This window comes from Impatiens glandulifera, chromosome 9, assembly GCF_907164915.1.
Source record: "Impatiens glandulifera chromosome 9, dImpGla2.1, whole genome shotgun sequence".
NCBI lineage: Eukaryota > Viridiplantae > Streptophyta > Magnoliopsida > Ericales > Balsaminaceae > Impatiens > Impatiens glandulifera.
In genome coordinates this window covers 20,332,526-20,350,728 of record NC_061870.1, presented here as the reverse complement: position 1 = coordinate 20,350,728, position 18,203 = coordinate 20,332,526, and the positions used below count along the sequence as shown (strand labels likewise).

Genomic DNA, 18,203 nt, shown 5'->3' with positions numbered 1-18,203 from the left:
TTACCGCATTTGAGTATGTTGATCTTATTCTTGGTGATGGTGGTACCTTTAGCAGCACCACCACTTATAAAGCTTAGCTGATTGACGTTAAAAATGTGGCAATCTCTGCCTATATCGAATATAGCTAGAATCTAATCCGCTTTCAAACAAAAGCCGGTAATAGTGGCTGAGAATATACATAAAGGAAAAAAAGAGAAGAATGAGAAGAAAATACATGTGGAACTACTCTAGCATTTGTTTATACAAATAACTTGGGACGAATATCTCAATCTCGTGAAAGATACATGTCCTTCCATTTGGTTAGTCTTGCCTCAATAATTAGTTTCTTTGGGAAGGTTTTTGTAGCTACTTTGGATTGGTATACAAGGTATGAATTTATCTTCTTTGACCAAAATCTTAGCAAAAACAAGCATTACATAATTTTTTTTCACAAAATGAAAATGATAAGAATTAGAGTTCATCATTATCTAACTTGTATGTTTGGGGGACAGAAGGTTGTTGTCAAAACCATCCATAATTGATACTTATTCCATTTAGTCAGGATCATGTTCTCACAAATATTTTATTTGGTACTTGGCTCTTTGGGCAAATAGTTGTCCTACCTCCTATATGACAAAGAAATTGAAAGTGGAAAGAGCATCTGCATGGGATTCAAATGCTACAAGGAAACATTTATTATCTAGGGATCTATTTATTATGATACTATGATTTATTTTACGGTTCACAAATAGGAGTTTTTTCACAAATAATTAGAGTTGATATATTATCTAGTTTTTCAAAATTTTATTCTCAGCATATCATTCCAATTCATTTTTACAAACATAGACTTAAAATTAATCATATTTCTAAACCCTAATTTACACTGGTGATGTTTGTTTCAGCTATATATATTCAATAATAATTGATCTTCTCATTCCTTATAAACAAATTGCAAAATACCAAAGTTTTAATAAAGATATATGTTCCCGGAAACAATAAATCCAATCTAATATTGTATTGTTTACATGTTGTCTGAGCATATAAACCAAGTATTGGAGTTATAAAACTTAAATTGCAAGAGCTCGTAAGAATCTCAACAATGATACTATTTCCTTCAAATTCTTTGTGAAAATGAAGCATATACATGTAACATTCGATTTGACTTTAAATAACCTTAACACTATAAATATGGTTACCAATAAGCATCACTATTCTAATGGATTTCCTCTCTTTGTGCAAAAGTTTAATTCTTATATTTTTTTTAAAAGTAATTGAGTGAGAAATTATATTTTAATCTAGTAAAATTTATTCATGTTTTGATAATGATTTAATTGTTTAAATAATTGATAAATATTTATTATTTAATATATAATGTTATTATAAATATATATTTTTACACAAAATATTATAATATTAAATTGTTATTATTATTAAATAAAATTAAAAATAATATTATTGATTAATAAATAATAAATATGAATATAATTTTTATTAAATTAATTATAATATTTCTCTCCAAATTAATATATTTTTCTTCATTATATATTTTTCTCAATAATTATATAAAATATATATTGTCTTATCAATAACTTTTGTATTTATATATATAAACAATTTTTTTTATATATAAAGGTAGTACTTTATATATCGTCTAATCAATAATCATAATTAATTTACCTTTCATATATATTTTTTCTATTAATAAATATATATATATATATATATTATTTTTTATTATTATTTTTATTTAAATATACTTTATCTCTTATCAAAATTATATTTTTCATATATATATATATATATATATATAATAATAATAATAATAATAATAACTTAGTGTGAAAATTTGGATCAATTTTATATTGATGGATCAGATTAATATGTTAACGGATTGAAGATACTAACCTGACTTATTTAATAATTCGAATTAAAATCTCTACTCTGGAATGGTTTAAATAATACTATTTTATAAATATTTTTTTATTTATAGTTTTAGCTGATACTTTTGCACGGAATTTATGCTAGTTACTCATCGAAATTCAATCAAATATAAATCAATGAATTGACTAGTTGAAATTTCTAATCTCTAATATATAAAAATTATATCGATCAAAAACTAAGAAATTAATTAGAAATATTCTCTATTACTTTTAAATTAATATTTCACCCTAATTTTGTTTTGAAATATGAGTAAATTATTTAATTTTGACTGTAAAATTGGTGGGAACATTTTAAAATGCATTAAGTCTGTTTTTTTTTTTTAGTTAATATGCTTGGTTAGATTTGAAATTAATTTTTAATTAACTCTTTATTCAATCAATCATTTACTTATCAATATCTTCAATACAAATAATTTATTTTTCAATATATATATATATATATATATATATATATATATGAATATAATATATATTTTTATTTTTGATAACTTAAAAATAACCTGAGTTATTTAAAAATAACTAATTAATTATTCAAATAAGCCTAAATCAAACCAGGCCACATGTGTTATGCTCTATTTATGAAACTACTTAAATTAATAATAACTTAAATATTTTTAATTTATACCTTTTTTCAGTTGGGTAAATTATATATATATATATATATATATATATATATATATATATATATATATATATATATATATATATATGAAAATGGTGGAATGCACTCAATTGAAAAAATAATGATCGTGTCTTATAAAATATGGTTTAAAATAATTTATTAATATAATGGAATTGAAAAGTTTTTAAAAATTTTGTGATACTAGAAATATTTTTAAAGTTAGAGAATATATGAATTGTCAATTGATTCACGTTTAGTTTCATAAAAGAAAATATTAACTGTTAAAGAAAATGTGAATCGTCAATCGAGCCACTTTTATATTTTTATAATAAAATATTATTTGTTTACCGTTAAAAAATAGATGAGATGTTGGTTGAGACACGTTTACTTTTATAAATTATTAGTTACCATTTAAATAAAAGTACTAAAATGAATAGTTTATGAAGTTTATAAAGTATTAGTTACCGTTTAAATAAAAGTACTAAAATGAATAGTTTATGAAGTAATTAATATGATAAACGTGACACTAAACGACAATCAAACATTTAGTCTTGTTAAAAAAGATTTATTTTTATCGTTTATGAATTACCATCAAATTTGTCAAAATTGATATATCGTCCAACGTTTGGGTTAATCCCTCCTTAATCTCTTTGTTTGTGTATACAAAACTCTATTGAGTGTTATTAATCTATGTACAATAAATATATTAATAATTGATCTCCAAATCATATTACAACAATTTAAGATATATATAATTAATTCCCAAATAAATGAATTTTCAAAAACAAATTATAAAACAATGAAAAAATGAGGTAGTGATTCAATGAATTAATTATTATTAAAAAAAATACAAATTTGTTTAGATTTTTGTAATTTATTTATTTATTCATTCTTTACCATAAATATAACTTTCTTAAATATTATAATACTAATATTAAATAAATAAATAAATGTCCATAAGTACATCAATCTACATAGATTACAAATATAATTAGAAGGATTTAATGAAAAGTTTATATATAATAATTAAAACAAATTAATTATATGTTAAATAATATAATTCTTTTAAAAGTTCTCAGATTTAAAAATATTTACATTTTTTTATTATTAATAATTTATTACAATTGACTAAAAGAAAAGTTACCATAAAAACAATCAAAAGTTATTATTAAAAAATATACTTTTTCCTTTTATTGATAAAGATATGTTATAATCTTCTCGCATTGCTGTCAAATATCTAATTTAATTTGAGAAAGATTAATACAACCAGATTTTGAGCACAAATTCATTATATATAAACTCCTTATATATTTCTCTTTCATTTCACATCTAAAATCCTATCTCTTGCTTCTCTCCTGCTTGTCTAAATTGTCTTGCAAAAGTTATTCATCAGGTCTCTAGGCTTTCATTTTCTTCGACTAGGTAAGTATTTCTACTATCATCTTATATATATATATATATATATAAATAATTTATTTATTTTGTTTTGTTGGATGAAATTTCTAGATGGATATGAACGGAATGATCTCCTCTAACAATGGTATTGGTAATGGGTTACTTGAGAATTTGGAGTTAAATTACTTAGCATCGTTAGAGTCATTTGATCATCATCAGGTGCCTTTGAGCTTGATTAACAGGCAACTTACAATAGGTTTATCTGCAGGACATCATCATGACCAAGACGATATCTCCATGACCAGTAGAAGATATTCATGCGATATTAATGGAAATCTGCAACCTCATCCTCTTCAGCCGCCGCAGCAGCAGAGGAATTACTTGGTGATGGGTGGTGCCATGCCCGTCCACCATTTTACTCCTATGCAATTCAGACTTCATCAAGAACTGCATTCTCCTAATGAGGTGATAATAATATATTTAAATGAAGTTTCAATTCTTTTCTATCTGTTATTTATTTTAATTAAATTTGATGCATGATAGACAATATCAGTGAATTCAACTGGAGAAGACTGCTGCATTTGCCAGGTGATGATCTTATACATTAATTATCCATTTTATATATGAATTTTGATCAGCTTTGAATTGAAGTAGTAATAGTTGTTGCATTATGCAGGAAGATTATATCCATGGAGAGGATATATGCAAACTGCGTTGTAATCATGTTTACCATATTGATTGCATAAAGAGATGGCTGACACAAAAGAATTTTTGCCCAATATGTAAAGCACCTGCCAACCAAACCGTCCCCCCACAACAAGCAGCACCGTAATAGTCATTGAGGGTTCTAGGACATGATTTGCCTTCCATTTTTAATTCGGTCATTTTTATCTATTTATTAGAAAGATTCGCCCGACATTAGAAATTAAACAATATTGTAATTTTCGTTTTCATTTTCAATTAGATGTGTTTTCCTAATTGAACTTAATTTCATTTGTATGCGACTTTTTTTAATTACATAAACCTATTATTTTCGCAGGCACTATTTTCGGAGGAAAATGGTTTATGTTTCTTTTTATTATAATGACAAGTTTGTTTTATAAGGATGTTGTTGCAAGAGGAAAGACAAGGATTTATTATCCCATTCCACAAAAGAGTTTTTTTTATCATTGAGATCTTAAAAGAATTATATGTTTATTATGACCAAAATATGTGAAATGGACAAAAGACAATATCACCCCAACTATTTTTTTTATTCGAATGGATTTGAGTAATTAAAACCTATTTTCTAGAAGAATATTATTCAATCGTCATAGGAATATCAATATCGACATATTTAAAAAGAAATTAATTGAAATGCTTACGAATTTATTTATTTACTTTGGTTAACTTTGTGTTTATTTTATCACTCATCATTCAACAATCTTACATGCAATGCATGAAAATAACCCTAGTATTGTTAAAATTCACGAAAACTTCGGTGACACGTAATAGATAAACAAGCTAATACAAATATCAAAATGAAAACGTGCTAGAAAGAAACTCTAAGTATTTTTATGTATGGCTAAGCCCTGGCTAGAGATATGCCAATCAACATAGAAGAGACCATGTTCGAATATTAATTGTAATATGTTAGCTTAAGTATTTAAGGACAAAATTCTACAAAGATTATACAAAACTGATATTATTTTGTCGAAATCTATAAGATCCTTACAAATAGTGCATTGTTTATATGCCTTTGTATATGATTTTATTATTTTGTATTTCCAAGTGTGAATGATAATATCGAAAAACTGATGTGAGACTTCTTTTGTGTGTGTTTTACAGAAACCTCCTACGGGGCTCTTCAAAATATACTTTCACCCACTTGGTTAGATAGATAAAAGAAAGAAAGACAAGCAATTTAGAGGTTTGAGCATTCATGGTTGAATACATTTTAATAATGTTTTTATATCTAAATGGTGTCATATGTATCATGCTAAGAATGATTTCCTTAATTTCTCAAATATGTAGTTATCCCATTCTTTAAAGAGACTATGTTTGGAGAGATATTTGTTCCTAAGAAGTGATTTTATTCTTATCTAACAAAAAAAATTAAATTCTCAGGTACGTTAAGAAATCGCCAGAATCTAAGTGTATGTCGTTATTATAAGGTAAGGGAAGGTAAGATGGTCGAGCTGCAAACTCGGGAAAATCCTAGATGGAGAGATAAGAATCAGTGGCGGACCCAGAAATGTTTTCACGGGGGGGCCGAATACATAGTAACGTAGCATTTTTTGGCGATCAAATAAATGCATTTTTTAATTAAAATTTTACTTGATAATTACATAAAATACTAACAAACACAATTATAAAATACTAATAAGCACAATTACTAAATTATTCTTGTCCATGAGTCAGTACAAAAGAAGACAAATTTATTCTACGAGATTTCATTTGTTGAAAATATTGCAATATTGGCTCATTTTCAATTGTTGAGAAAATATCTTTCTCAACATATACAACTAAACTATCATTCATCCATTCATCTTCCATTCGATTACGCAAATCAGTTTTCACGGTCTTCATTGCAGAAAAAACTCTTTCAACGGATACAGTTGCAACTAGTAAAACTAAAACCAACTCCATCAATCGATAAATCAATGGAAAAACTATATGTTTTTTCTGTTATAACCAATTTCTGAGCAAAAATTTCCAAGTCTTCAATTGAAGAAAATTGAGGATCATCTCGCAAATTAAATAAGTAAGCCTGAAGTTGTTGTTCCAAAAATAAATAATCACTGCCTGTGAAATCTCCAGAATAAAGTTTGGCAAGACGAATGAGTTTACGAATATCAAATTTGGAGAATGAATTTCTGGGATGAAGACATGATATGCAATCAAGTAATTCTGTATTAACTTCTGAAAAACGATTATTTATTTCTTGCATAATCAAGTCAACAACCTAGCATTAAATAATAAATAATAACTATTAATAGATAATATATAATAACTATTAATAGATAAGAAATAATATTTATTATACCTGACAAAAGATTTCCACACGATAATGATGAAGATTAGTGATGAGTTCTCTTTTTCCTCTTCGCCTACCATTGCTATCAATTATCATATGCTCATTCATATCAAGTATTGAGATCGATTGTAATTGACAAAAACTGTTAACTTGGTCCAAAATATCATGCCATCCATCTTCTCTAAATTTTTGTAATTGATTTTTCGAACTCGCAATCAATGACATGGCTTGAACTATATTTTGATCTTCTCTTTGTAGGCAAAGTGATAACTCACTTGTAATTCCCAATAAATTTTTCATCAAATATAACACAAAAACAAATTCATAAAAAACTAACTATATAAAAAATATGAAAATCTAATTTAATATGTTTCAGCCTAATTTTATGAGAATATAAAAAAAAAATATTAATAAAAATAAAAATACAAAAATAATGTAACTATTTTGTTATAAATTTTTGAAATAGTTTAAAATTAAGAAATATAAAAAACTATTATTATTTTAATTTTTATATTTTACCCTCATAAGTAATTTGTATTATTATATTAAAATAAATAAAAAATAATGTATAATTGTTATATAAATATAATTTTAAAATATAAGTAATTTGTATTATTATATTGAAATAAATAAAAAATAATGTATAATTATTATATAAATATAATTTCAAAATAAATAATATTTAAAATTAAAATAATTATGAATTAGTTTATAGATAAATTATATTTTAAAACATGGTAAATAAATTTAAGGTGAGGCAAGGTTCGAACACCTGACTTCAGGTTCACTGTTGAGCTACAAAGCCAACTAGACTAAGAGTTATTTATGAAATATATATATATATAAACAAATTATTGTAAGGTTGGGGGAGGCCCGGGCCCCCAAGGCCCCCCTTGTAGGTCCGCCACTGATAAGAATTGTTATAGTGACTTTGTTACTCAACCTTTAAACCCTATCAAAATTGATTGCTCACTGAATAAGTTAAGGAATCCGAAAGTTTAGATCAAATTATTTATTTTATTTAATAGAGTGTTACTACTAATGTATTTTGACAAAGTATTTATATACGAGAAAGGAATGCATTAGCTTATGCTATAATGACAAAAAAGTATTCATCTTATTTTGTTTTGCATTGTATTGAGGCCACTAATATTTTTATTATGGAGAAATTTAGTGGGTAAAAGGATATTGGGAGACTTTCATTTTTAAACAAGTGTTAAACCACCTCATTTTCTTTTGAAATAGGACAATTAAAAAATATATTTAGAAAACAATTAAAAGGGTATATCTCAATCTATCTTCAATGTAAAGACCAAAATTAGCTTGGGAATACATATAATTTAAAATATTTATTTTTTAAATAATTCATTCAATAAAATACATTAATTTACTTTTCAATATGCATAATCTCAAAATATATATCCTTTGTCCATTACTTAATCTAATATGCTTCTTATTTCAACTAGTATAGACATCTTAGGTTTTTTTAAAATTAATCAAATAAACTAAGAAACATTGATATTTTAGATTATATTTTAAAAAACAACTTTTGATTTAAAATTAATAATGAATATCACATGTTTCAAAAATCATTTAATAAATATTCAACTAAATGAATAAATAATATATGATAAAAATATAATAAAATAGACAAAATTCACATAATTCACCAAATTTTAAAACATTGTTTCTTGAATCCAGTTCATTAGAAAGTTGCTTGAGGTCTCGAAGGGATTCATTGAATCATCTGTAAGTCTTTTTTAGTCATAATAATACAAGTTCTTGGTTTATTTGATTTTTTTTCATATTTGAGTTTTTCTTGTTTAATTCTTACTATATTTGTTAATGGGATTGTATAAATGAGTTCTAAATTATATAAGACAACTATTTATCAAGCTAGATTTAGATAATTCTAAGAATTTGATTGAAATTGTAGATACTTCCTAACTTACCATCATGTAGAATTTGATCAAAATTGAACGTCTATGCACGAGATTCTTCAACAATAATTTTTGAAACTAACTAAACTAAGTTGGTGTTCTTATTCAAGGTATTGGAATTTGGAGGGGCAACCTAGGAACAAAGAATTAGAAAAATCAAGGTTATAGGGGCGTAGGGAAAAAAATTCAGGTCTCTTACTAGGTGTTTAGGAGTTAATTTATATAGGAGAGGCTAAGGGAAAACCTAAGGCCCAAGCCCATTACTATCTTACCTAGTCCAATTACCTAGACCTATTTAAATGGGAAAAATGTGTCATGAGTTTTATATAAGGAAACTTATGTGACAACTTGGAGAAACTCTTGGTTTTGTGATGTGGCATGGCTCTTGATTTGACATGTTATTCAAGTGAGGTGTGGTGTCATTTTCGGCTAATGGGAATTGAGAATGACATCATGACTTGATGTAATTTTAGTTTACACCTCATTACTTAGTCATTTTGTTGTGCGGAATGCAAGAAAGTGATAAACAATGAAATGTGGAAAAAACAAATGAAGAGAGATATCTAATTGTCAAAAGATAAAGATAAAACAGATTACAGCAAAAGAAATGAACTACGCCTATAAAAATGCTGAAAACAAGAAACGTAAATACTAACTTAATTTTGCATAACTGTAGAATTAAATGTGATATTAATTCCTATACTAAAGGCAGATCGTTACACATTTGAATTTGAATTCAAAATGGTTAAGTTTTTTCCCTCCTTTCTTCATGACATACGGATAGAAGTTTCTAAGGGGGGCCATTTTTCTTCTTGGTCTAATCTTGGGTTGGGTCTTCAGTTGGGTCACCGGTTGAATCTCTCGGTTGGATTCATGCCTTGAACATGACTTGACCTTAAATTACACCTTCATGATTTAGAAAAGGACCCTCTTGAATTTGGATCTTGGAATTTTGTAGGAAGGATTTTGACAATTCTTAATGAATCTTGACCCTTCTTGTTCTTTAAAATGGATCTTGAATTGGATTATGGCCTTTCTTCACCCATGGTTCTCATCTTTCGGATTCTTCAAAATCTCCTACAAAAATGGAACAATGTTAATTAAGAAATTCATTGTTAAAGTCACAACTAATCCTAACTAATCTAACTAACATTCTAAATTAAAAGGTAACTAAATTTTCTAAGAAAATTAACTAATTAATCTAATTTATTCTATCTAATTAATAAAAAAACTAATTAACAATTTTATATAAAAAAATATAATTTAATATCTTTTAATCAACAATCTCATCATTAACCTATTTACCTTAACTTCTTCGGTAAACCAACTATTTCATGCATATATTTTACCACCAATATTTGTTGTTTTCCAATTAGCCTCTCAACTAATCTCTCATCTTATCCCTTGGAAAACCAACAACAAATATCTTTCATTGACAAAACAATGTTATCGTCCTCTTATCCTCGGTAAACCAACCATAAATCTTAATCACATTTTCATACTTATTATCCTTCGGCAAACCAAACATCAAACTCAATCACACTTTCACATGTCTTTTATTCATCGATAAACCACATCTCAATCACAAAATTTCATAAGTCTCTTATTCTTGGCAAACAAATGTTATTGACCTCTTATCCCCCTTAGCACCAACCACAATCTCAATCGATCTTTTTATCCATCAACAAACCACATCTCAATCTCAATGTTACTAGTCTCTTATCTATCGGCAATTCAACCATCAATCTTAATTGACCTCTAATCTCGTGAACTCACACGATCCTTTGTTACCAACCTCTTATCTATTGGCAAACCAACTATAAATCTCAATCCTACTTTCATTGTTTCATAAGTCTCTTATCCTTTTAGCAAACAAATATTATCGGCATCTCTTATCACATAGTAAACCAATCACAATTCTCAATCGACCTCTCTAATTGAATGACCGTACGATCATTTATTATTGGTCTCTTATCCCTCAGAAAACCAACCACAAATATCAACATAAATCTCAATCATACTTTCATTGTTTCATAAGTCTCTTATCCTTTTGGCAAACAAATATTATCGGCATCTCTTATCACATAGTAAACCAATCACAATTTTCAATCGACCTCTCTAATATAATGATCTTACGATCATTTATTATTGGTCTCTTATCCCTCGAAAAACCAACCACAAATATCAATCATACTTTCATTATTTCACTAAATCTCAATCGACCTCTCTAATCGGAAATCCAACCACCAATCTCAATCGACCTCACGATCTTTTGTCCTTTGTTACCCGACCTTTATCCCTCGGCAAACCAACCACAAATTTCAATCACACTTTCACAAGTCTCTTATCCTTAACAAACAAATATTATCGGTCTCTTATCCATCGACAAATCAACCACAAATATCAATCACAATTTCATTGTTTCTCCAAATCTCAGTCAACCTCTTTAATCGGCAATCCAACCACCAATCTCAATTGACCTCATGATCCTTTGTCCTTTGTTACCCCGCCTTTTATCCCCCGGCAAATCAACCACAAATATCAATTACACTTTAACAAGTCTCTTATCATTAGGAAACAAATAGTATCGCCCTCTTGTCCATCGGCAAATCAACCACAAATATCAATCACTCTTTCATTGTTTCACCAAATCTCAATCGACCTCTCTAATCGACAATCCAACCACCAATCTCAATCACAAGTATCTTGTCCTTAAGAAACAAATATTATCGGCCTCTTATCCCTCGGCAAATCAATCAACAATCTCAATCGAATTCACAATCCAATGTTATTAGCCTCTTATCCCTCAGCAAACCAACCACAAATACCATTCACACTTTCATTGTCTCACTAAATCTCAATCAACCTCTCTAATCGACCTCGTGATCTTTTGTTACCGACCTCTTATCCCGCGTCAAATCAACCACCTCTCATTTATTACCGATATTTTATCCACACATACAATTTACTTAAATTTGCATTTGCAATGATTCGCTCCTGTCTCAAGTGTGGGCAACTTATTTATAAACATAATTTACTTAAAGTGAAAGATGATCACTTTAACCATTAGACCACTTATTATTCATGTGTTTTATTTATAATTTTGTGTATGTATGTTGTATATATTTTATAATTAATAAAATTTTGAAATTTTGATTTTTTAATTTTTTTTTTATAAAATTCACAAATAATATTAGACTATTTTTTATTTATAAGTTAAAACTATAATTCTAATATAAAAATATTATTTATCATTTTGTTTTAAATATAAAATATAGATAAATAATTAAAATATTATTTTATTTTTAACTATTTTTCATAATAAAAAATATTAGTTAGCCGTAAAATATAAATTGTAGACAAATAATAAAAAAATAGTAATTTATTTTTAATTAAATATATCAAAAATAAAGTTTTAAATAGATTTATATATATATATATATATATATATATATATATATATATATATATATATATATATATATATATATAATTTTAAAAAATGGTCCATATATATAATATAATAATATAAAAATAATTAATACAAATAGAATTTTTTATATATATATATATATATATATTTATTAAAAAATTAAGAACACTTATTGTATTAATATAATTAAATTAACTTTTTATTCTTAAAATTGATTAATTCTTAAATTTTTAATGTTTTATTTATTAGTTAAGGATAAAGATAAAAAATAATAATTTTTTTTATTTAATTTAAGAAATGGTATATATATATATATTATTATTATTATTATTATTATTATTAATGAACACTTATTATTCTAATATAATTCGTAAAATTTATTAAATTATTAATATTGATTATATATTTTATTTATTAATTAGAGAAAGAAATGGAAGAAAGAATATAAAAAGTACTTATTCAAACGACACAAATTACGTATACGCGCGTACTCATTTACTCTCAAACTAAGATGCAAATTAACCACGTGTATTGGAAATAAGAGTTCTGTCCATAAATTGGACGTCATTCTGGGAGACAGTATTGTTGGAAATAAGAGTTCTGTCCATAAATGTGGTCTGGTGCTGGTTTTAACAAGGATATTGAAGAGATGATTGAGCAAAGGCAGATGGAGACTGTGGTTTATGATGAGATTACTGGAAGTTCAGGTTATAAAGTTTATGTTTTCAAAGTTTATGTTTCGAAACCAGGAATTTGGTGATGCTAGAAAATTGAATGTAGGAAATCAAAAGGATCAATTCAGCTCTCTTAAAGAATCAAAGATAAATAAATTCAAGACAAGATGAGAAGACAAGATGAGATGAGACGCAAAAGAAAAACATAAACTTGATTATATAATTAAAAATGGTTTTAATCATCCATGTCAAAAATATACAAAAGCACATTAGCTACTTTCACCACTACATTCACCACTATTCTTTAAAATATATATAAAAAAAGTAGTGAAATGATCTAGATACAACAAAATCCAACATTTGATCTAAATGCAATCAACTGTTTTTTAAAATAATTATGTGCACAAAAGCTAACATAAACCGTTGATTTCATAACTAATTCACGGATTAGAATATGGATGAACAAATCCAAGCACAAAAGATCGTCTCAAATAACTTGGCAATGTTAATCCGCTTTTAGAGTATGCAGCATACATGTTATTCTAATTCCTAGTAGAATTAGGTTATTTAATGTAGAAAATTTCAGTCCTTCATTTGACTTGGAGGAAAGAAATGCAAAAGAATTAGTTGCAGCAGTATGGCTTGTGTTGTTGAACAAATTAATGTCAGTTATCTGCTTTAAAAATTCCAATCAAACAATTATTAAGCAAGTGAATAATGAAACACCTTACAGTAATTAATATCAATCATTGCATTCATATATGGTCATAGTTTAAAGTTCGTCACAGTAAGCATTTGATCACTTTTCAAACAATTCACCTTATTCAAAACTAAAAACATCAACATTCCTAGATTTGAGTCGACAGGCAAAGAGGATTTGAACTTGATTTTTTAAGGATGAAGTCCAACTATTTGATGAAGATATTCCGTCAATTGGAGCCTCTACTATCGATCAGTAAGAAAATTATAAGAAAATTATCATTGATCGGGAATCTCCTTCTTCTGTTTTCGCCTATTCTATTCAGCTAGCTTTCTTTCGGTTCAGCTCCTGAAAGAATTATTCGAAGTCCAGTTAAAGACTAAGTGGAACTCATTTCCTAAGCCGTATGAGCCAAAGTTTAAAAAAAAGTATTTTTTCAAAAAGTAATTGTCTACAACATTAGAGAACTGAAACAAGATTGAGAAGAATGATATTCTGATAAATTGAATGGTCAAAAAAATTCTAATCCCAACAAATGAAAATGTAAATAAAAAGTTCATTCTTTTTAATATCTAGTCCTGGTCGAAGATATCATCAGTAATACAGTAATACAGTAAAACCTCAATAAATTAATACTCGATAAATTAATAACCTCGATTAATTAATAAATTTATGTAATCCCAACTCAGGACCATTAAGATAAATTAATAATTTGATAAATTTATAAGATAATATATTTTTATTAATGCATATAAGTCCCATGTAATATTTAAATTAATAATTCCATATTATATCAAAATTATAGATATTTATTCTAAGATGTACTTTTATAATAAGACTCTAATGTAATTTATTCTAAGATGTACTGTCATGGTTGAATTTTTAACACCTTTAAGATGAGACGTCATGATATTACTGTATACAACACTGGTGAATATTGCTATATTTTTTGGTTTCTACTTATACAATATTATATACAGTATACAGTACTACAACTATGTACAGGTACATGAATGTGTATATTTAATTATTATTTATATTAATGAACTTAGTTTAAACTCATGAATGAATTAGGTTTAGTAATATTCATTAATGTATTTGATTTATTTAAATTCATGCATCTATAATTTATTTAAATTCATGCAACTATAATTTAATTACATTTAGGAATTTATTTAATTTACTAAAATTCATTAATATCTCGATAAATTAATATATTTTTTAATTTATCGATTAAGTAATAAATTATTAATTTATCGATTCATTAATATTTTTTCCCGGTCCCAAGAGTATTAATTTATCAAGGTTTACTGTACATACAAAATTTGTAGAACAACTAACTTCACAAACTAAAAGTAAGAGAAATTTATCAACTAGGTTTAGGGTTTGTGTTGTGCTCGCGCCAGTGGTAGAAATACGAGTAGAAATGATCGGCTGAAGAAGATGATTGTAATTCTAGAGAGGAAGTTGGAGGAGTTGGAGAGGATGATTGAAAAGAAGAAGGTAATAAGAGAACCAAAACACAGGGTTTGATTAAATGGAAGAGGAATGAAATAAATAAAATTGCATAACCTCCAAATTGAAGAGGATTGAATGAATTCTTAGAATAAGGTAATAATTTTACTATTCATTAATTATATACTATTATCAAACATCACATATTATTCATTTTTCCATTACCTAATACAAAACTCTCAAACAAGCATACCCTAGTCTTTATTATAATTTGGGGAGGGAATGAGAGAGTAATGACGTGACATCAACTAATGAGTTGGAAAAAGTAAAAAAAAAAATGTGAGAGAAAAGATATAAATTATTTTATTATGTTACGTCATTCTCTTCCAACATTATCATAACTATGAAAATTTTCGTGCGATACACACGGATAAAAATATAAACAAAAAAAATTATAAGAATATGTACACAATGTTTTAAATTCTTAAAAAACCACGAATAATATATTAAAGTAAAAATAGAACACTCTAATTTCACATTTTATACACTTTGGTAAAATAATTCATCTTATCACATTTTTTTTCCAATGAATCTCTCATCTCGTGACCTTACACTTTCACTTTGGTCTATCAAATATTTGATTCATATTTTTTTAATATTTAACATTGTAACCTTATACTTTGGTTAATCAAATATTTGATTTATATTTTTTAACCACTTTCAATTGTTACCGGTCTATTATCGGCAAACCACATCTCAATCACACTTGGTTAAAGGGTTGTACTTGTTTTGTTAGGTTGCAAATTCGAAACATACATAATTGTTTTAAGTTTATGGACGGATCAACCCACAATCCGACCCAAATATTCATTTACTCTCACATATATATTCAAATTAACCACAGCTCTCGACTTGGCAATCCGGATACTTTGAAAATTAAGCATCATTATATATATATATATATATATATATATATATATATATATATATATATATATATATATAAATTAGTTAGTTAAAAAGATGAACTTATATTGTTAAGAATGTTCATCGTTCATCAAATTTGGTGTTGAATTTAAAATATAAAGTCATATTAGCCTAGTTGATTAAAGCGTTGTACTTGTATTGTTAGGTTGCAAGTTCAAAACATACATATACCATTTTTAATTTTATTTTTAACCGTTTTAAGTTTATGGGCGGGTCAACCCATAATTCGACCCAAGTATTCATTTACTATCACATAGATATTCAAATTAACCACAGCTCTCGACCCGGTAATCCGGATAATTAGAAAATTAAAAATCATTTTATATATATATATATGTGTGTGTCTTATTAGCTTAGTTAGTTAAAGAGTTGTACTTGTTTTTTTGTTAGGTTTTAAGTTTGAAACATACATATACATTTTTAATTTTATTTTTATCCAATTTAAGTTTATGCGTGGGTCAATCCATAATTCGACCCAAATATCCATTTACTCTCACATATATATCCAAATTAATCACAACTTTCGACCCGACAATCCGGACATTTTAAAAATTAAGCATCATTTATATATATATATATATATATATATATATATATATATATATATATATATATATATATATATATATATATATAATATATATATATATATATATATGGACGGACCCAGGATTTCGAACTGGGGTGGGCTTGAAAAAAATTTATGGCGGGCTTAAAATAATAACGAGAAAATTTTGAAAAAAACAAGTATATAAAAATAAAGTTTTACCATTTTTTTAATAATTAAATAAAAAACAATGAATTATATTAAATTTTTTGAAGAAATTAAGGGTAATGTCATATTTATACCGTATAAAAAAAAATTTCGGGGTGCGCTTCAACCCACCCGAGCCCTTACATAGATTCGTCCCTATATATATATATATATTAGAATAACATCAATAAATATTTAAATTTTACTAATATTATCGTATAAATAATATATCTGAAAAATATTGTGTGATAATATTATATATATATATATATATATATATATATATATATATATATATATATATATATATATATATATATATATATATATATAAATTTCTAAATATTAGACAAAAAAAAAAAATTATATAACTTTTTTTATATCATTAAATACAATAACATTCTCTATTTTAACTCACTTTTTACAATATTAATAAGTTATAAAAAAAATATCTTATTAACTTTTTTTTAATCTTATAGCACGTTATATTTTTAAAATTAAATAATAATAATAATAATAATAATAAATTGTTTCTAGAAGGAGTGTAATAGATGTGTCCTTTCACGGGAAGTTGTGAGAAGTTGTGAGTCCATCTCATTTGCTACCACAAGTTTAATTGTGTCGCTCTACCTTTCCCTCCACTTCCAAAAATAAACTGAAAAATCTTACCTTTACTTAATTTAAAAATAAATAAAGAGATTTTCGTAAATTATGTTATTAAACCTTATATTTATTTTAATTTTTAAAATTTGCATCATAAATCAAATTGAATATCTCTTTATAATTATATCTAGAAATTCAAAATCAATGTTTTTTAGTATAATACAAGTTTGTTTAATTAATTTGTTTGCAAGAGTAAGTACCATTAGTTGACATGGCAACCAAGTAATCATACCTCCCCGACGCTAACATGACACGAGTTTGTCAATTCACCAATTCGCGTCTTATTTCCTAACTTTAAGTCGAATCGGATATAAAATATGAGAAGAATAAAAAGAAAGTAAAATGACATTTATTGTTAAGGCTAAAAACTATTTAAATATGTAGGACGGGATAGATGAGGTTTTGATATAAATAAAAAAGGGAGCTAGCTCACATGGTTAGTAGTTTGAGGTTGGTTGATGGAGAGCCAATTAAGTATTTTGTTATGGTTTATGATGGTGGTGAAGAATTCGAGGGCGATGATGATGACGAACAAAGCTAATATTGCTCCAGCAGCATAATGTTATGGAAACCCTAGATATATAATTTTTAGTGAGTTTCTCATGATAATGTTTAACTAATATGGCTTTTCTTTTTTATTAAAAC

At 26.1% G+C, this 18,203-nt stretch overlaps 2 protein-coding genes across 2 annotated transcripts in view; both read left to right on the top strand.

Annotated features, from left to right (window-relative positions):
- The window catches only part of LOC124913828, a 44,009-nt gene that overhangs the window by 14,896 nt on the left and 10,910 nt on the right, over positions 1–18,203 (top strand). The window lies entirely within an intron of this gene.
- Positions 4,048–4,768, top strand: LOC124915967 (RING finger protein 11-like). Its single transcript, XM_047456708.1, has 3 exons — positions 4,048–4,401; positions 4,480–4,524; positions 4,613–4,768. Exons 1-3 carry the CDS (start codon positions 4,048–4,050, stop codon positions 4,766–4,768), a joined length of 555 nt encoding a protein of 184 aa, XP_047312664.1.

Bases quoted from the DNA above. Each gene is read 5' to 3' on its own strand.
- LOC124915967 (XM_047456708.1), top strand. From the start codon at position 4,048: ATGGATATGAACGGAATGATCTCCTCTAACAATGGTATTGGTAATGGG. The intron at 4,402-4,479 runs GTGATAATAATA...GATGCATGATAG, and splicing joins AACTGCATTCTCCTAATGAG to ACAATATCAGTGAATTCAAC. The intron at 4,525-4,612 runs GTGATGATCTTA...TGCATTATGCAG, and splicing joins AAGACTGCTGCATTTGCCAG to GAAGATTATATCCATGGAGA.